General features: G+C 53.4%; 2 protein-coding genes across 4 annotated transcripts; one reads left to right on the top strand and one right to left on the bottom strand.

The window, feature by feature from the left end:
* The first annotated feature begins 2 nt into the window (after positions 1 to 2).
* CDC20 (cell division cycle 20) lies at positions 3 to 5,480 on the top strand. 2 transcript variants are annotated; one of them, XM_038144196.1, is made up of 11 exons: positions 3 to 188; positions 570 to 766; positions 1,313 to 1,458; positions 2,082 to 2,178; positions 2,713 to 2,841; positions 3,197 to 3,393; positions 3,729 to 3,823; positions 4,168 to 4,399; positions 4,509 to 4,634; positions 4,799 to 4,916; positions 5,210 to 5,480. In XM_038144196.1, the coding sequence occupies exons 1-11, from the start codon at positions 142 to 144 to the stop codon at positions 5,386 to 5,388; spliced, it is 1,563 nt and encodes a 520-aa protein (XP_038000124.1). In that variant the 5' UTR covers positions 3 to 141; the 3' UTR covers positions 5,389 to 5,480. The 2 variants fall into 2 exon arrangements, with proteins under 2 accessions (XP_038000124.1, XP_038000126.1); XM_038144198.1 differs by having other exon boundaries at positions 109 to 259.
* A 3,158-nt stretch (positions 5,481 to 8,638) lies between these two features.
* On the bottom strand, positions 8,639 to 22,604 carry ELOVL1 (ELOVL fatty acid elongase 1). 2 transcript variants are annotated; one of them, XM_038144201.1, is made up of 8 exons: positions 22,552 to 22,604; positions 12,356 to 12,417; positions 11,728 to 11,918; positions 11,486 to 11,566; positions 11,223 to 11,279; positions 10,792 to 10,897; positions 10,505 to 10,641; positions 8,639 to 10,102 (listed from the first exon to the last, which is right to left on the bottom strand). In XM_038144201.1, the coding sequence occupies exons 2-8, from the start codon at positions 12,399 to 12,401 to the stop codon at positions 9,848 to 9,850; spliced, it is 873 nt and encodes a 290-aa protein (XP_038000129.1). In that variant the 5' UTR covers positions 12,402 to 12,417; positions 22,552 to 22,604; the 3' UTR covers positions 8,639 to 9,847. The 2 variants fall into 2 exon arrangements, with proteins under 2 accessions (XP_038000129.1, XP_038000130.1); XM_038144202.1 differs by lacking the exon at positions 22,552 to 22,604 and adding an exon at positions 14,202 to 14,348.
* Positions 22,605 to 23,068: the final 464 nt, after the last annotated feature.

Below are 23,068 nucleotides of genomic sequence, written 5' to 3'. Positions count from 1 at the left end.
GCCCCCTAAGCGCACGCGCGGAGCGCCCCGCCCCGTCCCGCGGCTCAGCCAATCGCGTTGCGTCGCGCTGCCGTCGCCTGGCAGCGCGCGGCCGTTGGGTTTGAAGCGGCCAACCGGGGCCCCGTCCGCGCGCCGTTTAAAATGCCGCGGCGCAGGCGGGGCGGGCGAGCGGCGGCGGCGCGGCGCAGGTGAGCGTGCGGCGGGGCTGGCCAGGCGGCTCGGAGGCGCAGTCTCGAGCGGGGAGGCTGTGGCGAGGCGGGTGAGGGGAAGGGAGAATATCGCTTATCGGAGAGAGCGCCAAAGAGCGGCTGGAAGGGGTGTCGGCTGATAGAAAGGACCCCCGACGAGCGGAGGGAGGGCGTGTCGGCTGATGGAAAGCGTCCCGAGGAGCGGTTGGGGAGAGTGCGGGGTGCCGGTGGTGGGGAGGAGCGGCCGGAGGGCTTGGAGGGTCCGGTGGTGGGGAGGAGCGGCCGGAGGGCTGGAGGGGCCGGTGGTGGGGAGGCCAGCGGGGTCTGTCGGAGTAGGCTGCAGCCCGGCCGGTGGGCACGGCTAACGCCGCCCGCTCGCAGGACCATGGCGCAGTTCCTGTTCGAGGCGGACCTGCACGGGCTGCTGAAACTGGACACGCCGATCCCGAACGCGCCGCCTGCGCGATGGCAGCGCAAGGCCAAGGAGAGCGGCCCCGGGCTCAGCCCCGTCGGCGTGTCGCCCATGAAGCCGGCCAATCGCTCCCACAGCTCCAGCAAGACGCCGTCCAAGACACCCGGTGAGCGCCGGCCACCAGCGGCAGAGGCTGAGTGCGGGAGCCTCGCCCGGGCTGCTTGTCTGTAGCCGTGGGGCTCTGGGCTCCCTGCCACGCTGCCCTACCTACCGCTTGCTGGTCAGGCAGGAGGGGGTGGGCTGTGCTCCTGACAGTCACCCACCTCCTTCCCAGCATGCGGGGCAGGGCTCTGAGCACCGCGGCTGGCGAACTGCGGATCGCCCAGCTGAGCCTTGCTGGCACAGCTGCATGCTGGGACGAGTGTGGGCGGGACTGTCAGCTGACAGCTTTGCATCCCGTAACAATGTTTTTGTATCTTCCCCTTATCTCTGGACTCTGGAATTGTTGCGCTAGACCCAAGGAGTTGCTCCAGACAGTCCCTAACCAGAGCTTGGCGGCAGGGAGGAAAATATAAGTTAGTTGTGACTGGGTGGCATGAGAGTCCTACTTGTCTGGTGGGTGTGATGTGGAAGAGTGCTGGGTTTGCTCTCGCGAAAGCTCGAATACAGCTGTTAAATAGCTGTAAGATAATATTTTCATATGTGAATGCAGGTAAATCTGGATCCAAAATTCAAAGCACCCCCACAAAGGCTGGGGGAGATCGCTACATTCCCAACCGCAGCACTATGCAGATGGAGATGGCAAATTTCCTCCTAACCAAAGAGAATGACCCTGCTGAGGAATCCCCTACCAAGAAGGTGAGCATGTTGCTAAGTTACAATTACTACAACAACCACTAATCCTTCCTGCCCCTTTACAGAGGAGTAAACTATAGGTTCTATCGAGTGGACACACGGGATAGCCCCAGCCATCACTACTTGCAGCCCTGGACTTCAGGAGCCTAGGATGAGATGGAAGCTGTAGAGCCTGCCATGCACTATAGCCTATGCTTCTGGTAGCAAAATTTAGCTTTTGACTAATGAGGCTTTAAAATGTAGTAGGCAACAAAAACACAAAGCTGTGAGCCTATGCAAAGTAAAACTGCTGGTGGTAGCTATTCTAGGACAATGTCTACACAAGGAACGCTTTCTGGAATGTTTTTCGCTGTGTTCTGAAATCTGTTTATGAAGCATTTGGTCGCTTTGTGGCTGTGGCTTTTCCCACTGGCAATGACACTGAATTTGCGATTGTATGAAAATGTGAGCAGGACAATGTGTGAAAGTCTGAGGAAAAACTGCTTTGACCTGCCTCTGTGTGGCTGACCCTTGCAGCACAGTTGAACACCTTCAGATTCTAAGAGAAGGGGACTTAGGTGTGTGTTTAAATTGCAGTGTAGGAGTTGTTTTAAATGCATTGCACTGAGGGTGATTTGTCTCTGTAGGAGCAACAGAAAGCCTGGGCAGTGAATCTGAATGGTTTTGATGTAGAAGAGGCAAAGATCCTCCGCCTCAGTGGAAAACCACAGAATGCTCCAGAAGGTATGATACAGGGTCTGTGTGAGCTGAATCAGCGGGAGAGATCGGGTCAGGGGAACAGCAATACAGAGGCTCTGTGTGTAGTCACAGGAGAAATCAACTGGTTTCTGACAGCTGTACAGGCTGGAGTCTCTCCTTTCTTAAGGTTCCTGAGTTTGAGGGAGGGCATGACAGTTACAGTGAATTTATTTAGAGAAGATGCTATGACTGCCAGTTGCTCACCTATACTGCAGTTTCCCAACCTTCATGAAGTCTGTAAGAGCATCAAACTCTGCTGTGCACTTTCTAGCTTAAACTGTAACTAAATATAATGGGATATAAAACTCCAAATATTTGTAAAATTTGTTTCCATGAATGCTGAAATTGTAGCTCACCCCGGTTCAGCAGTTCATACTGCCAGTGATTTTAGTGCACTGCACTCTTGTGAGTGTTTCTTTTAGGACTTCATTTTCACTCCAAGGGATTCCTAGTTGGGTGAGCAGCACTCAGCTGGGAGGAAACTAAGTCAGGTTAACAAACCTGTTCCTCTGCACACAGGCTATCAGAATAACCTGAAAGTGCTCTACAGTCAGAAAATGACGCCTGGATCCAGCAGGAAGAATAGCAGATATATTCCCTCAATGCCAGACCGGATCTTGGATGCACCAGAGATCCGCAATGACTACTGTAAGTAGGCTACAGGGTTGAGTGCTGAGCATCCAGAACATTCTGCACTGGATTGCTGTTCCTAAGACAGTGTAACTGGGCTGTTTGTACTATTTTATGTACCCAGGCTGGCACAGACCAGTTCTGGAGCGTCCCTGTGTAGCCTTACAGGAACAGTGGTCTAGGGCACTGTGTAGATGACTTGGAGCAGGGTACTTGACCCCACCAGCTGGGCATAGTGACACTCAGAAGGCTGCCCCTCACCTGTACGTGTGTGTGTGCACATGTGCACCCACACCTGCTGCATCAGCACAGGTGAAGGGCAGGGCTCTCCAGGTAAGCATGGTGTGACCTGCATTGCTCTTTCAAATCGTAGATCTGAATCTCATAGACTGGAGCTCCCAGAACTTCCTGGCAGTGGCTCTGGACAACTCTGTTTATCTGTGGAATCACGCTTCTGGGGAGATTATCCAGCTGCTGCAGATGGAGCATCCAGATGTTTACATTTCCTCTGTGTCATGGATTAAAGAAGGAAACTACCTTGCTGTTGGCACAAGTAATGCTGAGGTCCAGGTGAATGCAGGAATAAAACTAGAGGTGTTTTCTAGGGATTGACAGAACTGTGGGGCCTCGGGACCAAACCTTGTCAGGCAGAGAAAGGATGCTATGCACCTGACTTGAATTCCCTGGTGTGGGGTGGAACTGCCCCAGCCAAGCACAGTGTGCAAGGCAGGGTTTGGTGTGGGGGTTTTCTGATAGTGTTACCTTCTGTGCTACAATCATGAGATACACATTTTCTCTGTTCCCTTACTGAGAAAGCTGAATGCCAGAGCCTGTGCAGTGAGGTTCCTAGGGCATAGAAACAGGATTGGATTTCTTCTGAAGAACTTTTTGCTTTGCCTCTCTAGCTATGGGACATTCAGCAGCAGAAACGTCTCCGAAACATGACCAGCCATTGCGCTCGTGTGGGAACCCTCAGCTGGAACAGCTACATCCTCTCCAGGTAAAGCAGTGGGTCAAGGGCAGTTTCCAGTTGTTGCAAATTTCTATCCCTCAATCTATGTGTGGTGTGGGTTGGGGATGGCAGAGGGAAGTTTCTGTCCTGGCTTGGGATTCTTACTCAGCCTTATCTGTTGGGACTGTGAGGAGAAGGCCTCTTTCCTGTATTGCAATTTGTGCTGCAGTTGTAAAGAGCTAGTGTGGGTGTTTCACTCACACCAACAGACCAGTGTTGCTGGTAACACTGGTTGAAACCCAGTGGCAGGTATAGCAGTCTTGGAACAACAAAAATGGATTTGGGTGAAAATGTGTCAGCCAGACCCTGCAAACCTTCTCTTCTCTCTGTAGTGGCGCGCGGACTGGGCACATCCATCACCACGATGTCCGAGTGGCTGAGCATCATGTGGCCACCCTTACTGGCCACACACAGGAGGTGTGCGGACTCAAATGGTCTCTAGATGGCCGCTACCTGGCCAGTGGTGGCAATGACAATCTGGTGAATGTCTGGCCATGCACCCAAGGTGGGGGTGGAGACTTCGCTCCTGTACAGACCTTCACTCAGCACCAGGGTGCTGTCAAGGTGAGCACAGGACTGCCACGGGCAGGTATCTGTGTGCAGTGCAGACATGCAGCACTGGTTGGGTGCAGGTTGCCTCTTGTATGTCTTAAAATGAACTCTTCACTCTCAGGCTGTGGCGTGGTGCCCATGGCAGATGAACGTTCTAGCCACTGGAGGTGGCACTAGTGACAGACATATACGCATCTGGAACGTGTGTTCTGGTGCCTGCCTCAGTACTGTTGATACCCATTCCCAGGTGAGAAATGAACATCAGCTTGGAGACCAACACCTCCTGGCAGCACACCTACACAGAGCTGCTGGCTCCTCAGGCCCAGAGGCATGGGGAAGGAGGGGATCATGCTCACCTCTGAGTGGTGAGCGTCAGCACAAGCCCCTTGTCTTACCTGTGCCTCTTTTCAGGTCTGTTCTATCCTATGGTCAACAAACTACAAGGAGTTCGTTTCAGGCCATGGCTTTGCACAGAATCAGCTGGTTCTATGGAAGTATCCAACAATGACCAAGGTCGCAGAGCTGCAAGGTAGGTGGACAGGGCCTGGGTGGGGGGGGCTGTTAGAAGTTGAAGGCAGCCGCACTCCTTGGTTTGAGCCTACATCAGCACCAATACAGGACAGTATCCAGGGAGTAAAGCATGCCCATGGGCTGTGGAAGAAATACCATTGCTCCAAGTCTGTGCTTGGGGTCTGAACTCATGCTGCCAGAGCCAGTGGGGGGATAGCTATGCAAGCAGGCAGGGCTCATGGGAGCATACAGGAGTAAATGTGCATGTGCTGATCAGCTCAGCCCTGATTGCACACTCCCTCTCCTCCTCAGGTCATACTGCCAGAATCTTGAACCTGACCATGAGCCCTGATGGTACAACAGTGGCCTCAGCAGCTGCTGATGAAACACTGCGGCTCTGGCGCTGTTTTGAGATGGACCCCATAAAGAAGAAGGAGAAAGAGAAGGCAAACAGTGCCAAAAGCAGTATTATTCACCAGAGCATCCGCTGAGAGCGCTGGGGTGTTGTGGGGAGGGGGTTATTTGGTTTACACACTGTACAGTATTTTAAATGTTAATAAACTGCTTAACTTGACTTTTTCTTAATGGAGTCTGATGGAAGAAAAAGCCATGGCTCCCAAAACCCATGTCCCTCTCCCTGAGGCTGGGAATCTGGCAAGGAGTGGAGACTTAGGAGTTAGGTCTTTAGGGCCAGTTTACAGGTCCCTGAGCCTAGCACAGCCTAGCAGAAGGATGCTGTGCAAGTGTAAGGGCTGTACTTCTGTTTCTGTCCCAGCTAAGATAGATATGTCACCTGCCCCATCTAGATGCTGACTACAAGCACAGCAGCTCCACCATAGGTCAAGTGAAAGCACAGCGTGGCTGTGGCCTCAGTTTGTGTTGTCCTGTCTCACAACCACAGGGGCCTTACTGTGGCTCTGCAGGCAGACCTTAGTTTGTCTTGTTAGCTACAGGCAGCCATCACTGCGGTGCTGGAGTAGAATAGCTATTGGAAAAAAAAAGGAGCGGGGGAAACATACAGCAACAGCTGAAATCACCCCAAAGGCCAGAAAGGGGCTGGCACTGGCATAAAGCCTGATGCAAAACAAAAGGTTAGTTTACACTGCCACAGCCAGCCGGGATGTCAGGCAAGAGCCACGCAAAGCACCACCAACCCTGTGCTCAGCCTTCAGTCACGTATTCTTCCAACAACTCTGATCTCTCTTCCCCTCCTGCTGCCAGGAAGCTCTGGTGCCTTGCTGAGGCTTCATGCAGGGGAGCAGGCACCAGGGCTTAGCTGGCATTTATTCAAGCTTGATGCCCCTACACTTGAAAAGACGCCTTTTTTCCAGGCTGAACTGTGCTGGAGCAAGTTGCAGGAAACATATTTGAACCCTTACCTGACCAACAGCCAGCTCAGCCATGCTGCTCTGCATGGTGGAGCCACAGTGTCTGAGGTTGTGGGGCTGCAACAGACCCATCAAGCCTGTCCTTCAGCTGCGCCAGCATTGCCAGGGGCTGCTGGTTACACTGCACAGCTGATAAGCACTGTGGCCTGTGCAAAGCAGCTCCATCAAGCCTGTGCCTCGCATCAGCCCCCAGTGATTAGCTGAGGGTGGATTATTAACTGTTTTCACCTTTCCCTCAGCACAGTACCACACTGTACCTAGCACCAGCTCTGCCTCCTGAGCTTTACACCAGCTAGAACTTTCAAAGGTTCCAATTTGTGCCCTGCCAAGGCCAGTGAGGGTGTAACCACACCCACCAGAGCACCCCCCACACACAGAGCTGATATGGGGGGCACAGTCTCAAAAAACAGCAACTGAGCCCAGCACCTTCCCAGCAGTGCTGCTGGTGCATCCCCCTTTGGCCGCTTGGGAAAGATCACAGGAGGTCCAAGGAAGGAGCTCTCCCTCTTCAGACACAAATCCTAGGGCCACAGCTAGTTTCTAATGGGGAAGAAGGCAGGAATCCAGATGCAAGGCTGGGCTCCTCCACAGAGCAGTGGTGCTGTTGTAGGAGCCCTGCCCCATGCCCCTGCACATTGGCACTGAGAGTTAGCACAGACTTGCCCTGTAGGGCCACAAGTGATTAGGCCTTCCCTGGTCCCTGACCTGGAAGGAAAGCTTTATGTGCCAAAAAGCTGCTGTATTTTTTTCACTCCTATGTAGGAGTAGCTCAGCTTTCTCTCACAGCCTCTTTCTTTCTCCTTAGCACATGCCCCACACCCAGCTGCTGTACATTACATACCTCTGAGCATTACTAGAGGGTAATGATATTGCAGGGTCTTCGACCCCATGCTGGTCTCTTACAGTCCTGGAGTGAGGAGGAGCAAAGGAAGGAAGTGGGCACTGATCCAGCAGGCCCAGTAAACACAGCCCTATAAGGTGTGAATTCAGTTCACAGCATGACAGCATATTAATTACCAAGTGCCATGGCCAGCCCATAGAAGAGCACAGCTAACAGGAACAATTGTAGGAAGGGAGAGCAGAGCACATGCAGGGAACAGCCCATTCTAAAATACCAAGCATAAGTAGTTTAAAGCATTGTTACTATTTTGGGCAAAAGCAAAGACAGTCCTGTCTTTAGCAGGAGCCAGCTGGAGGAGAGAAGGAGGCTTGACAGGAAAAGGTCCATGTCAGCTGGACCATCACCTACAGCTCCTGAAGTGGTGACTTCTGAGCACTGAACTAACATTACACACCACTTCAGCATGGACAAGAACAAATTCTCATCCAAGTCTTTACTCCCAGAGAAGCATCAACAACTGGGAGAACACACTGCATGACTTCTTACATACAAGGACATTGAGCACTGTAGAAGAGAGTGATGGCTGTGTGCAGTTTAGGCATATTAGTCACACCAGTTCAGAGCACTTGAAGATGCTTTCCTACGTTTCAGAGCATGGCCTTGAGGCATACAGCAGCCCAGGGCAGATCAGCAGAGCTCTCTCACACCAAGCTCTGCTCCAGGGCTTTGGCTGGACATCTACCAACACCCTCCCACCCCACAACCAAACCTACAGTGAAACTCAGCATCTGGAGGCTGCTGATCTAACACATTCCTCCCAGCCACATGCTGCCCAGCTGGCTCCCCACTCTTCTTCCCAGGCTTGAGTCAGCACCCAGGCTGCCCTCTGCTCAAGAGGGCCCCAGTCACGGGGTGATGGGAAGGCAGCCCTACACCCCAACAGCACTGAAGGGACACCAGAATGAGATGGCTGGAAAGATAACAAAGCCCAACCAGGCAAAAGCAAGACAGCAACATCAACATTTCTCTGACAAACCTGAGCTACATTGTGCACAGATCCATGCTGCAGGGGCATTCACAGATAGCAGCAGTTTGTGCTTTGGCAGATTCAGAAAGCAACAAACTGCTGCTTCTCAAGCACTCAAGTTTCCAAAGTCTCTATTCCCTGCTCTGCCATACCTCAAATCCCCGTAATTTCTGAAAAGCAGCAGTTCTTCCTGGGCAGGTGGCCCAGGGCCCAGCCCACACCCACACTCCACCCCAGCCATTTTTTGACAGGGTGGAGTCACTTTCACAACAGAAGCCTTGACACACATCCAGCCCTAAGCACTGCTCTACCAAAACAGTTGGAAACAATCCGCCATCTGCTGCATCAGCACACAACCATCACCCTCTTCCCCCAGCACAAACCTGCTACACCAGCTGCTGCTCCCAGCCCTGCCTTCAACCATGCTGGGCAGGACCTGGAAGAGCTTTTCTTTATATTGAGCCAAGAAAACAAGAGAACAGAGCCATTTCTCCTTCTGTTTGTTTATTTGTGATAGAAGAGCAGCCCAATCTGACAGGGCCTGGCTCCTTCACCTCATCCTCGAGGCCATCAGCATGTTTTGGTTACAATCAGAGCAGGTGACGGGCACCAGGCCAGGAGAGATGCTGCACTGCCCTGCTGAAGGACAGAGCACATCTTCACACAGACCCAGTCAGATCCACAGAGGCAAGAGGTGCTCACTCTTGCACCACAGCCGAGCATACTTAAAACCACCCTCTACTGTGCTCAGGCTAGGCCAGAGCAGGGCTGGACCCAAGCAGGAGAGCCCAGGAGCTGATTTTAGGGGCACTTATTGCTCAAGTCTTGAATTTACAGGAATGGAAGTGGTCCAAGACTAGGCTGAGCTTGGTCTCCCCCACTATGGAGCAAGCCACCAGCTGCCTTAGAGGATCAGGTAAGTGTGGCTTAAGCACACACTGAGCACCCAGCCCAGGCACAAGAACAGCAAGGCAACCTGGGCTTATCACATGGGGGAAGCCTTTCAGGCTGTCACAGCCCCTGCTATGTACTAGGCACAGGGCATGGGTACTGTACTGGGCAGGTCTGGGCCCTTAAGTCCCATAAGTACTGCCCCTACGTTCTCCACAGACACCTGGGCACAGATATGCCAGGGCAGGACTCCCAAGCTGGGCACACAGGGACCAGAAGGGACATGCAGCACTGTGGCATGGAACAAAGTGGCACAAGGCATCGTAGAGCAGGAGCACTCACACATGAGCTGGCAGTAACAAGCAGCCAGGGACGAATCTGCTCATCCACACAAGCTCTTGTGAGACAGGGAAGAGGAGAGGGCACCAGGACAGGAAGCAGTCTCTTCTTTTGGTCCTACTCAGAAGGAAATGGCCCCTAGGCAGAAGAGCCAGATGTAGGCACTTGGGGAAAGTTCCTTTGGAAACACTGGAATGGGACTGCAGCCCCACAGCTGTGATGCAGGCAGCTGCCTCTCTGCTCAGCAACACGGAGAAACAGCACAAGCCCTCCCAGGAGCAGAAGTGGCCCATGGCTGCTCAGAGCAGAGGGGCTGAGCATGCAGACAGGGGACAGCAGGACTGGGCACAGGGGTACAACAGTCTGTAGGCACTTGACTTGGCTAGTGGCACCCAGGAGCAGAGGGACAGGTCCCAGCTGCCTCTGCCCCGGGGCTCTCATTGGCTCTGGGAGCACTTTACCCTCTAGTTGGCTTTGACCTTGCCATTGGTGACAGTGCCATTTTCATGGATGCTGCTACCGTTGTGCTGGGCTGCTTGTTGAGCCACCCTGGGCAACCGTTTGCCCTTGGTGTAGGACTGGTACCAAAAGTTGGAGAAGAGGATGAAGAAGATGGTCCCATAAATCCAGATAAGGTGAATGAAGATGGGGAACTGGTATTGGCAGTTGGGCATGAAGTAATACTGGGAGATGTGGATGGAGACAATCACAAACTGTGCCTGGGAGCAAGGCAGAGTAAGAACAAGTTATTCATGGGAGCAGGGTCAGGGAACCCACTAGAGGCCTTATTTTTAAAGGCAACACCTAGACTCCTTTCCCAGTCTGAAGCAGAGGTCCTTATGGTGAGGCATTCAGCAGCAGCTGGAAGAGGCAGGTACAAGTCTCAGAGCAGCATATGCCTCTCACCCTCCCAACGTGGCTGCAGCCCAGGAGCTGAACAGCACCCACACCCCAACCAGGCTGGTAAGGCTATCAGAGGCCCACAGTGGGGCAGAGCTGCTAAAAACTCAGAGCAATATGCTACACAGGAGACAACTGCTGCTGGCTGCACCTTTCAAAGGTACAAGGGCTGGCCTGCCCATCACATCAGGCACATGCTCTGCTCTACCACACAGACTCACCAGCTGGATGGCTGTGATGTGCTTCTTCCACCACAGGTACTTCTGAAAGGCAGGTCCTGCTGCTGAGAGCCCATAGTAGAAATACATGACAACATGCACCATGGAATTGATCATGGCATGGAATGAGCCCATTCCCCCTGTTAAGATAGATTTTCCTTAGTGTAAGTCAATACTCCACAAAAATCAGCACTACAGAGCTGCTAAGAGCACAACAGGGCCAAAACCCCCTTCTCAGCATGCTGGGGTAACCCTACTCAATCCATGCACTCATACAGTTGCCATCTTACCTGGACCAAACTTTGCTCCCCACCACCAGCTCCATGGCAGAACAGAGTGGTGGAAAAGATGCAGGAATGTCACCTGCTCATTCTTCTTCCGCAGGACAAAGATCACCTGCAATGAAAGCCCAACAGCATTAAGAGCTGCAGCCCTGGGAGCAGCTAGAGCAGGCTGGGCCACTAATTCAGTGTGTGCTCTCAATGATGCTTCCCTCCCTCCCCACCCATTGCCATCACCCATTAGGTCACACCACAGCTTCCAGAGCTGTAGCATGTAGAGTGGCCTCAGCACTAGTATTCCAGGGTGGCCTCCTTGGCAGTGATGCCAAACAGAAGCACTACCAGGTTAGACTGGAAGGGCTGCAAAAGCACCTACCCCAAATACTCTGGGCTCAGCTCCCTGCCCAGCAAGTGGTGAAAAGGCCTTCTCAGTAACTCACCGTGTCTGTCAGTTCAATGAACTTGGAGAAAACAAAGAGCCAAGCAACACTGACCATCTGTAACAGAACAGCTTAACATTAGAGACCTGCCTCAGCCTGAACCAGCCCAGTGAGTGAAGGGCTTCGTACAGTTACCCTGGTGTGAAACCAAGGCCCAGAGACTACACATCCTCTGCCTCAGAAAGGCAGGAGCTGTGACCCTGCCACCCGAACAGAAGCACTAAAAATGATCCCCACTTATCAGGACAGGGATGAGAACTCACCCTGAGGGCCTTGGGGTCCTGTGAGAAGTCCACAGGGTCACATCGCCAGGTGTACCCAGTGAGCCACCCTGCCATCAGGAACTGCAAAAAGAGCATCATCAGGGTGAGGCCTAACACATCACCCACTGCACATCAAGGTCTGCACAGAAGGGCAGGGAACAGCCAGGAAAAGGGCTCCCCATCACCCACACAGCCTGCACACACTGCTTTACACATGCCTGACCAAGCTACCGACAACTCACCTCATAGACTATGTAAAGGGAGAGTCCCACCAGAAAGAAGTTGTATAGCACCATGAACTTCTTCAGGTTTAGAGGCTTCCTGTTGGCCATTAGCCGGGGACCCAAGGATAGGACAAAGTAGACATATCCCAGAAGGATACCCATCACAAGGAATGGGGACTGCATCAGTGGATAATCAGCAATGCGAGGGTCTGCAGAAAGAGTCACAGTGCAGAGCGGTTAGCATCCTCACCCCAGCCTGCTGCCAGCAGTGCTACTGCCACAGTGGAGACAAGGGCATGGCAATCCTATTCTAGGACACAAGTGTAAGTAGGGAAGCAGTCTGGGAGCAGAGGCCAGTGAAATCAGCAGGCTCAGCACTGTATAGCCTGAAGCCATGCTGCAGGGTAGCCTGGAGATCATCTGCCCAGGAGAACACAAGTGCCCCAAAACAATTTACACAGGCACTGATGCAAGACAGCCTCATAACAGGCAGCACAAAAACCCCGGAGTTGCATCTGTGTAAAGGCAAAGGCAGGATGTAGTTACACCAAGGGATGCTTCAGGGATGACAGACCACCCCCAGTGCCTCTGGCAGTAAAGCATGTAGTGCTACCTGTCTGATAGCTGGGCAGAGCCAAACACTGACCTGCTTTCTTCATGAAGTCCTGATACATAGTCACAATCCCCTCCATGGTGGTGGCAGTGTCTCTGTGGAAAGAGGCAGGGAAGATCAAGTAGCTGTTTTCCCAGGATGGCAGCCTACAGACCACAGCCCTGCGCACCGAGCCCAGTTTCAGAGAAACAAACAGTCATGTTCCAGCTGAGCCACAGGCCTCCTCACTTCTCACAGAGCCTGGCTCTGTTTCCCCAGCTCTGCTGGGAACCCCATCGTCAAATGCCAGCAGTCCTTCCAAGGCAAGAACCCAACACTTCAAGCCAGCTAGGAAAGCTTCCAACCTCAGCACTGTATCTCCAGCCCCTTAATCTTGCTCCTGCTGTACAAGCTCAAGCACTATCATCCACAAGCACCATGACATCGCCAGCAGCATTGGCAGCCATACCTACTCAGCACACTTCTGTCTGACCCTGGAGCAGAGATGCAGGGCTGGCCCACACTCTCCACAGCGCAGTGCCTTTGTGGTCAGCTTTAGGCTCCTGCCAACTGATTCCCACCACAGAAGCAGCACACCATCACTGGCATGCCCATTACATGAGGAAGGAAATCCATAGTTCAGAAACAAACATCAGTTTCTGATGTCAAAGTTCCCAGTTTCACATCCTTGCACAAAACCCTCCGGACAAGAAACCACTGCCACATAACCTAGTACCTCAGAGGCCAGGTGCATCCTGCTCGGCAATGGCATTTCCACTCCCCTTCCAGACAAGAGAAAGCCAGACGATGGAAGGCTGCAAGGAGAAGGACTGGCACTCCCCACACTTGCTCAGCCTCAGTATGAACACATACCAGAAAGTGATCCGGGCAGATGCTCTCCAGAAAAGCAGGAAAGGCCCAGGCTCTTACTGCTGCAGGCAAGTTTTGAACACCCTCACCAATCCCCTGTGCTCCCCAACCTCCCCCCAGAACACAGGACACCAGAGCAGCAGGAAGGGAGACAGAGCATAGGCCCAGCCTCACCTGACTCATCCATCTGCAAGGGAGGCATTCCCCACAGCTGCTACCAGACACTCCACCTACCCCTTCCCTCCAAGTTGCAGTGGAGTCACTGCCCACACATGGCCTTGGGAAATGGGTCCCCAGCCCAGTCTTCCCAGGAGGTATATTGCTGCCACCACCAGGAAGCACATGGCCTCTTCCAGACCAGCAGCCAGGAAGCTGAAGCCAGAGTACCCTTCCTCCCAGTAAGGTCCCTGAATACTCAGAAGCCACTGCCACCTCAAGCCCTCACCAGCCAACATCAGCATTGCTCCTTCAGCTTCACAGCAAGAGGAAAAACTCAATGTCATCTTTGCTGTAGACAGGGTGGTAGCAGACACTTCCTGTGCAGAGCTACCAAGCACTTCCACTGCAGGCTTTGCCAGCAGCAATCTTCAGGAGGGCCTGGCACACACCATTCTGGTGCACGACTCCCTGCAAATCAGTTTGGTGCAGCAGTGGTGCTGGCTCTGTGCCTGCCCAGTCATACCCTCTGCATTCCTCCAGACTGGGGAGTGCCAGCTAACCTCTTTGCAAGGGCAGCAGGCAGGAAGAGGTCTCCTCTTTCACCTCAATCCTCCAAAGCACCCATTCCACAAAGCAAGGTTCCAGAGCAGCCTGCACAGCCATGCAGCCCAAGGACAGAGCCCAAGAAGTTTTGCTGTGTTTCAGAAAGCAGGGAAGGTAGTTCCTTGTGCCATCCTGCAAGCAGATGGAGCAATAGGGGAAAGCCCACTTGGGACTAATCCCCCCAAACATCAGGGGCACCTCAGCAGCAAAACACACGTTCACCCTCCCAAGCAAGGTTTCAAAGGGTTTAACAGCAAGTAATACTCACTTGTAGTATCACCGTGATGCAAGTAATATTTCAGGTGCTGGGTACTGCCAAGATAATCCACTCACCACATGCAGCAAAGGCCAGCTAAAAGCATAGCAGGAACTATTGCATCCTTAAGAGATACTCAAGGCTCAGCTGTGGGAAACACAGTAAGTACAAGTCTGGAAAGCTGCTGAGCTTTATGTTGCTTTAATGGCTAAGAGCAAGCTCCAAACTTGTCTGTCTAGTTTCAGCTTTCAACCACTACATCCAGCTACACCTTTATTTGCTAGATTGAGGAGCCCTCAAGAGTCAGTTCCCAGCAGAGGCACCTGACTATTCAAGGTCTGTGTTTATCTTATCAAGGTGAATGAGTCAGCCTTACTACAGGTCCAGGGCAGAGACAAAAATCCTGCCGAGTACTTGCCTATTTTGAGCAGGCTTGGATGAGAAGAGAGAGTGTCAGCTGTATCCCACACTGCAGAAACACACTTCAGCTCAGACACCATGGATCACTTCCCTGACCCTGGGCCAAAGCCTCCGGTACCACTGGCCAACTAGGACCCCAGCTCAAAACAATCCAGGGTCCATGACAGCTATTCCCCCAACCTGTGGGAGAAGCCCATTTCAAACCAGGACTAGCACAGAAACGCCCACCAGCATGAACAGTAACAAGTCTGTCTTATTGCTGTTTTGCAAAGCACCCCTGACACTCCTACAGCCACATGTGCCACAGGAAGTTGGGAGGCATTGGACTTGTCCTGAACACAATCTCTGGGCAAGCACAAACATTTCTACCAAGACAGAAATAGAAGATTTGTGCTACAGGCCCTTATGGAAAGGACCAATTTCCTTGGTTTCTCTAGGCACAACATCCTGCTAAATTAAGTTAACAGAGCAACCACATCTCCAGAGAAACCCCTGAGGTCTTCAGGTCTTCAGAAGATCTGGCATCTGTCCCCACTGGCAGGGTACATCATCCTGCATCAAAGTGGCCAAAGCATGCCTTGCTCAGTGAGCAGATGCAGGTATGTCTTGCCCTCCTCTGTCCCTCAAGGGCCAGCCACTGACCTTGGGGTGTTGACAGCTGAGCAGCAAAGTGGGAGTTGCAGGGCATGCCCGAGTTACCTTCGCTAGGCAGGGGCATGTGAAGTGCACTTGCCTGTCTAAACCATGACTGCCCCATGCCAGCCTTTCTGCTGCAGGCAGGGGTTTTCCAGCACGAGCGCCAACTGTCCAGGAAGCTGAACTCCCCTCTGTGCACAGGACCCCTGGACTTTGAGAGGGGTTCACCATTCAGACAGGCATCGGCTCTTACTGCACTCCACACTACACTGCACATTACACACTGCAGGTGTTCACAGCTCAGTGGTTGGATCTGTCCTCTCTGCGCATGGGGGACATTCACTTTCCTCTAACTCCTCCTAAATTCTGATCTTCTTAAGCAAGGAGTTGGGAAAAGATGCAGAACCCAAAGCTGAGCCTTCAACAGCTAAAGAGAAATCAAGCAACTAGGTCCAAGCATCCCAAATGAGCAGGAACCCTAGGGGCCTAAACACACCCTAGATGATACAGAGAAACCTTGCAACACATCTCCTATCTCTCAGCAGCAGGGAGTCGCTTCCCCATGTCAGACAAAAAGTTCCCACTATTTGCAAACTAGAGTATCAGGCCACAATCTGCTCCAGTAACTGACATCAAGGATTAAATACTTGCTTACACCAAGCAATGTGTAGACTGCATATTTCCAGCAAGCTATACAGCTAATTAGTGCAACTTCAGCAGCAAGGCCTTTTATGACCAGCCCCAGTCAGACCACAGCACTGTCAGAACCATGACACTGACAGAGACCAGAGCTCAACCCAGTTAGTTTTGTTAACAGCCTTGCAGGGCACACATCTCCCCACACAACTATCTGCAAGCAACAGACTCTGCCTCAGACACGGAACACTCCTACTCCTCAGCATTCAGGTCAGAAATCAGTCCTGTAATAAGTGCAAAAGCAAACACCCTCATCTCCCCACTAGTTTAATTAAAGGCAGCACCAAAACCATCTGGTAGGTGGCCACAGAGCTGCCACCCCAGGGAGAGCTGGCACAGGGCCCTTGCTGAACTGGCTAAAGCAGGCCTGGCCCCGTGGGGCTTCCCAGGGAGCAGCAGCCCTCAAAGGTCAGGAGATAATCAGTTGGCCAGATGTGAAACTAACTCGCATCCCTGCCCTACAAGCTGGCAACAAGGCTTGCTGCCCAACGCAGCTTTGAGCTCACCACCTCTCAGGAAGAGGCATCTTCCTCCTCCAGCTCCCCACCATGGCTCCTACCCAATTGCCTGGCATTCCAGAAAGTCACCATGGGGTCCAGCAAAGCCTGCACACAGCCTCATGTGCCCATGAACTATATTCCCCTGCAGAAGAGTGGAACTGATCAAGCCAGCCACAGACAGGGGCGTGTACTGCACACACAAGGCTGGCATCACAAAACATCATCACCAAGAGCTGACAGCCACAGCTCCAGTGGCTTTCCTGAGCTTATGCACAAGTGAATCCAGCAAGATGAGGAACATGAAAATTTATCTGTCCCAAACAACACACAAGCAGCAAGGCAGCCAGAGCAAGACAAGAGAGAAGGAGTCCAGGCAGCAATAAGCTGCAAACCCCTATTTTCTATCAATTCTGCAATGGGATCACTCTAAGACTGAAGTGTACAGTGAAGCACAGAAAACTGAATTTGGATCTCCACTGTCTGCTGCTGTGTGCTCAGTCAAAGGAAGAGGGGCTTGTAACCAGGCAGTACACACTTATTTCACACACAGCATCTCCTAACACCAGCTCAAACACACGCAGCAGAGGCCACTCAACAGGAGAGCTGTATTCAAGTACACTTGCATTCCTGCTAATAACTTCAGCCATTCACTGAAGACTCAAGATAACATTGTCCACATGCTTCTAAAGTCATGTTTTTTCTCAAAAGATACCAGTATAAAGACAGGCCTGTCACCAGCTCACCAGCCACAGAAGACAAGTCTGGCAGGACAACCAGAGCTTCTATGTTTTAAGTGTGGAAAGTCATACCAACAGATATGGGCAGTAAAGCAACTGTGCTAGCCTGGCACCTCAGCTCTGAGGACTTGGGGCAAACTCTGATTGCAATTTGAGAACAACCAGTCCCAGAACTCCGTTCACAACCTAACTACAAAGACTGCAAGGAAACTTTATGCTAGTTTTCCTATTTGATATCCTATCCATTAGTCACTTCCTCTGGCTCACATGCTTCATGCTGAGTGAGCAACTACCTGGTAGCATATGTTCTACACCAGCATATTCTGAAGTCAGTACAGGAGGTATTGGGAGACATAAGGGATGCAAACTCTCAAAATTGTGATATGTAACAGCTCTTGCAAGAGCTGCCATTGCAACTGGTGAGGGAATCCCACTGGCTGGGTGCTGCTCCTGGCACACTGGATCCAAGTGGCAGGAAGTGCCCTGCCTGGTTGAGCAGTTTCCTCATCCTCACCAAGTGTGTGTTAATACTCTACCGCTCTCTCACACAGTGGCTGTAAAACCCTGAGGCCTTTGGATAGCAACCTACAAACAGATTAAGCTTTCCCCCTCCCATACTCACTGGAAGCAGGGAAAGCAAGAGGAGACTCCCAGATTAGCAGGAATGCTCTGACTGACAGTCAGTGTGGCACCTCACAAGCTTTCAGGGAAAAGGGCACATGCATTGCAATAGGGTCTGGTAACCTTGTACAAAAATCAAGGCAGATAATCAGACTTCAAGGTCCCACAAGAGCATACCTTGCAGTAAGAGGTTTAATATGCACAGCATACTTTTTTATGCGAGGGGCAGCACCTCCCCGAGCTGTAAAGAGTAGGTTTACTCCTTATTGCATTCAAAGCTGGTGGCTGCACATTCAGAGAACTGATATCAGTAGAGATGAGAGCAGATGAGATGAGGGAAAAAAAAACAAACTAGAAAAGGCAACATTAGGCAGAAAATCTGACATAGCAAGGAACAAAGGAATAAAGAAGGAAAAAAAGAAACAACATGAGATACCAACAGAAGTGGAAAATAAAGTATTTCCTTTCTGAATTAACCATATTGATTTGTGTTACTCCCTCATACAGCACCAGGTGAAGGGGGAAGGTAGAGATGGCTGAGGTCCCTCTCTGAAGTGAAGGCACCCAGCAGCCCCCCAGAGCGCACAGAGCACACTCAGGAAGGACAGAACTAGGCAGGTGACAGGAGGGCAGGCAGGGCTACATTGAGCTAGGCAAATTCTAACACCTGCATCCAAAATCAGGTCAGCCTTCTAAAGCCACCTAGCAAAGACACAGAGTACCCCTATCTGGAGGTGGGACAGGCTGTACCACAGCACTCATCTCTGGTTGTAATCACTATGCAAATGCCTCAATACAAGGCTTCACCTCTGTTCTCACAGCCCTGGCTGTAATCATGACAGTAATGATTAGTGTAGTCTGCCCCACTCAGGCTTGAGCCTTAATTAGACAGGTACATCAAGACAAGATGGACATTAAAATCTACAAGCAAGATGCAGAAAGGAAAGACTCACAAATTGCCTCCAACAGCTTTATTTGGACTATTCAAGAAGCCCAGGTATGAATCCAGAGCCACTTCTCAACGAGACAAGGGGCCACTGCCTGGAACGTACCATGACACCAGCTTTGGGTTCTGTACCCTCCACATCAAGAAGACAGTGCACAATCTTCTAACAAGAGTGCAGGATGTTCTCTGACAGTATGGAGATGTCATACTCCAGTAGCACAGTATATGCACCTAGAACCCAACATGCCTGAGGCTTAATGGTTACCACATTCAAGGAGGTTCACAGCCTTCCAAGCACAAAAAAAGTGAAGTATGAAGACTGGCTATCTCAACACAGGTGTAGATTGACCACTCGGTCAGTGCACTTGCTTCTACTGCTGTACAGACAAGGAAAGCCTCTTAGGGTTAAGTAGAAGCAGCACGAGTTATAAAATCTGTGTGCACACAGAGCAAATCTTAAACTATGAGAGCAAGCTAGCTGATCTGATCCACAGGGTAAGAGCACTCCTTGCAACAAAGCTGGAGAGCTTGCTGCCAGTGACAGCTCACCACCCCAACCCATCCCAGAGCGAAGAATCGACCCTGTGACACACTAAATCAAGAAACGTGGAAATCAAGAAACATCAGACCCAGTTACCACTTCCACCACCCTCAAGCTGCTAAAGGCTCAGAATGCAGACAACAGCATGATGGTGGGGAATAGGCTGTGGCAGCAGCAACTTGTCATCTCTGAGCAACAGCAGCCCCACAATTCCTGCAGGGAAGAGTCCTGGCTCCTGGGGACTGTCTCCTCCCTAAAAGAACCCAAGCTGCCTCACCTGTTTGACTGGCAAGAACCAGATTTTCCAGCCCAGGTACTCCCACCATCTGACAGCCAGTAGGGCACACACTACCAGAACTCCAACACAAAAGCACAGAAACACAGAGCATCTCTTGGGCCATCACAGGCACCACTCCCAGTGTCCCTTGTAAGCATCTCAGGCTGAGTGTTCACTGTGCTGTAACCCCCAGCAGAAAAGAAGAAAGCATTCACCTGTAACATTCAAGGACAGCACCCAGTCAAGCACCTGCCCCCAATACCAGCTTCAGAGGTTCCTCAGGATGCAAAGCTTTTCTCTACCGGCAGAGAAAGGAGACACTATGCAACATCAGCTCCCTTATTTTTTATCTCTAACATATGGTACGAGACACCTCTTGGTCAGAGTGAGCTTCTACTCCCAAGTTTTAGTTTTAACAGTACTTTTATATTACACTTCTTCCCTGAAGGACCACATAATCACCCCCACCAATGGGCTTTCAGGAAACAAAAATAAGAACACAACATAAGGCAGGACCACAGAGGCCCAGGCTGTGTGGGTGGCACAGCTTAATCCCTGCAGCGAGATGTAGCAAGCAGATGCTGCAACAACTGGCATCTTGCTGTTTCTCATAGGAGCAGGCTGTTAGCAGCAGCTCACACCCATGAGCTAGAGGGGCTTCCTAGGAAAGAGATAAGGCACAGCAGTCTCAGCCAAGCCCCAAGGGCTCAGCCAGCTGTTTGACTCTAAACTACCCTCAAGAAGCTGCCCAGCAGGTCCGGTGGGAAGGTCAGCTCCATCCAGCTAGGAATCTGCCCTGGCTGCATTCTGGTAGAAGAGAAGGTGGTCAGTTTGGGACAGCACAGCAGGATGAATGCACTGCTGCACAGGCAATCCTGGCCTCCAGGAGGGGAAGAGATGCTCTGAGGAAATGCACTAGCAGGTAAAGCACCTAGTGTTATTCCATGCTACCCACTGAGAATAAGAAGGGGTATTCACCCCACTTTTCCCTCCCTGCTTTTAGGACTGCAGAACCAACATGATCAGTCACAGGGAGAGCACCTGACAGCCCCTCTGCAGGCAGCAGCCCAGGCACTGAGGCACAGACTGCCACCCTCAAAGCTGTTGCAATGCCTATTTATGATGCCTCATTTAGTCTGTTACAACGTAAAAATAAGTAGCTTTCCCAGCTTCCCCTTCGCTACAACAGAGGAACTGGCCCACGAAGGAGATCTACACACCAAGCTCGGTACTACCAGGGGTTATGGAGCCCACAGTGGTCAAGGAAGCACAGCCCCCGTGAACGACCACACCAGTGCCAGGTCAGCGCCAGGCCAGGCAACTGCTGCCATCCGGGGGGTGATAGTGACCTCCTCCTCCTGCCACCGCGTTCCAGAGCGAGGGCCAGCGGGAGGCCAAGCACCTACACGAGCCGGCACTCAAAGCTGACATTGTGTCGCAGCAGCGGGGGAGGCCTGGTACTGCCACCCTGCCCGGAGGAGGAGGGAAGAGCCGTCTGAATGGTTACATTGATGCCGACGGCCGGGTAAAAGAAAGCTCCCCGGCCGCCGGGGGCTGCTCACGCCCCGCAGCAAAGAAGCCCCAGGAGACCACAGCCCTCGGCTGCCCGGCGTACCCGCAGCTCTCAGCCCGGTGCCCATGGCAGGAGCCGGGCAGCGCCCCGCTCAGGCTGACTGCCACCCCTGCGAGTCCCTCTGGCAAAAGCCGCGGCCCCGCTGCCGCCGGAGGGAGCGCCGGTTCCCCCCGCCCGGGCGGTTCCCGGCCCGGCTCGGGTGTGGCGCGGACGGGCCCGGAAGCGGGGCCTGCGCGGCTGGGAAGGGCCGCAGCGGGCCCAGAGAGGCCCCGCGCCGCCGCCGCGATGTGTGGGGGTTCAGCCACCTTCCAGCGAGCCCACGGGGCTACTCCGCTGCCTGTGGAGCTGGGACAACCCCGCCAAAACGCCAACAGGGCGATGCCGACCGCGCTCCTGAGGCCGCGCCGCCACCGGTCCCGGAGCCGGGAAGCAGGCGTACCCTGGGCTCGGGCCGCCGGCCAGCAGTGGGGAGGCAGCCCCGTCACGGCCGGGACCCAGCGCGGCCTCCGGCAGAGGCCTGCCGGGGCGGAGGCCGGTGTTTGTGCCACGGCACACAGCGTGGAGGGACAGTCCTTCCCCCCGGCCGGCCGGCAGTGCATCCCAGCCTCGCACAGAGGGGCCGGCTCTGCCCCGAAGGAGAGCAGCCGACGGAAGAAGGGAATCGCACCCTTCCCTGGCACCATGGGTGCGCTGAGACAGCGGCACCAGGCTGTGAGCCAAGGAGCACTACAGCTCCTCACAGGAGCCTGTTGCTTTTGAGAAAAAAAACACAAACCCAAAAACTACTTCAACAGCTCAACTCGGACTCCCCTTGTGTCCCTCCGCCTGACACGGGCAGGTTTGCACACCGGTGGACTTGCCACACGGTACTGCGGGTACTCCCCTTTCCGGGGGGGTGACAGCCTCTACAGCCGCACCCAGCGTGATCACCCGCCAAGGGCACGTCACAGTATCACAACACCCATCCCACCCATCAGGCCACGGCTCCCCACCCCTGTGGTGAGGAGACACCACACACCTCCTCCCATGACCGTGAGCATCCCAGGTGACGGGAAAATGGACATACACACAACACACGAGCCTCCTCCAGCAGGCTAGTTAACAGGTGCCAAGCCAGCACATGGCTTCCCCAGGGCAGGACCCGCTATTCCTAGCAGCAAGGCTTGACCCTCAAAGCAGCTAAACCCTGCTAAGGCCTCCTCAGCATCCTCTGGCTCTGCAACCACCTTCCGAAGCCCCCTCAGCACACCCGAATGACCAGCCTCGACCCACCGGTAACCTCGGACACCTCCACCCGAACTCCCCACTCGCAAACACCCCAAATAACCGCTAGAACAGACCAGACATCCCCAGCCCACCCCCTGCCAGGCAGGAACGAGCCCCGCACCCTCCACTCCACGGCCACCCGCACTCACCGCCAGCCGCACCCCAATCTGCCGCCGCCACGGCCGCCCCCGCCATTAAAGCGGGAAGCCCCGCCCCTTCGTCGCTGCCGATTGGCAGAAAGTGCAGAGCTCCGCCTCCGGCGGAGTCGCGGCCAATCGGCGGGCCCGCCGCGTCCCGCCCGTTCCGTGGCCACGCCCACCGCGGCGGGGCTTGAGGGGCCGGGCGGGCTCTGGCTGCGGGCAGGGCGGCGCGAGGGGAAGGTGGAAAATGGCTGGGAAAGGACGCGGGCTGGGCAGGGTCAGCCAGCGGGGCGGAGGGCTGGCTCGGGGGTGGTGGTGGCTGCTTGAGGGAGACCCGTACAGGTCCATAAATCTGCTGCTCATAGGCTTTTATCCGCCTCGTGACACCGCAACAGGCACCGAGAGCTTTCGGGGACACCGGACAGAGCCCAGAGACGCCGGCCCGGACCGCGGGCAGTTCCCAGAGTGTTTCCATCCTGTGGCGCCTCCACAGCCAGGCCAATCTGCACCCTAAAAAGTGGCCGGG

Source organism: Motacilla alba, chromosome 8 (genome assembly GCF_015832195.1).
Source record: "Motacilla alba alba isolate MOTALB_02 chromosome 8, Motacilla_alba_V1.0_pri, whole genome shotgun sequence".
Classification (NCBI taxonomy): domain Eukaryota; kingdom Metazoa; phylum Chordata; class Aves; order Passeriformes; family Motacillidae; genus Motacilla; species Motacilla alba.
Note: the sequence above shows the minus strand (reverse complement) of the source record. Positions and strands in the feature narration are given on the sequence as shown.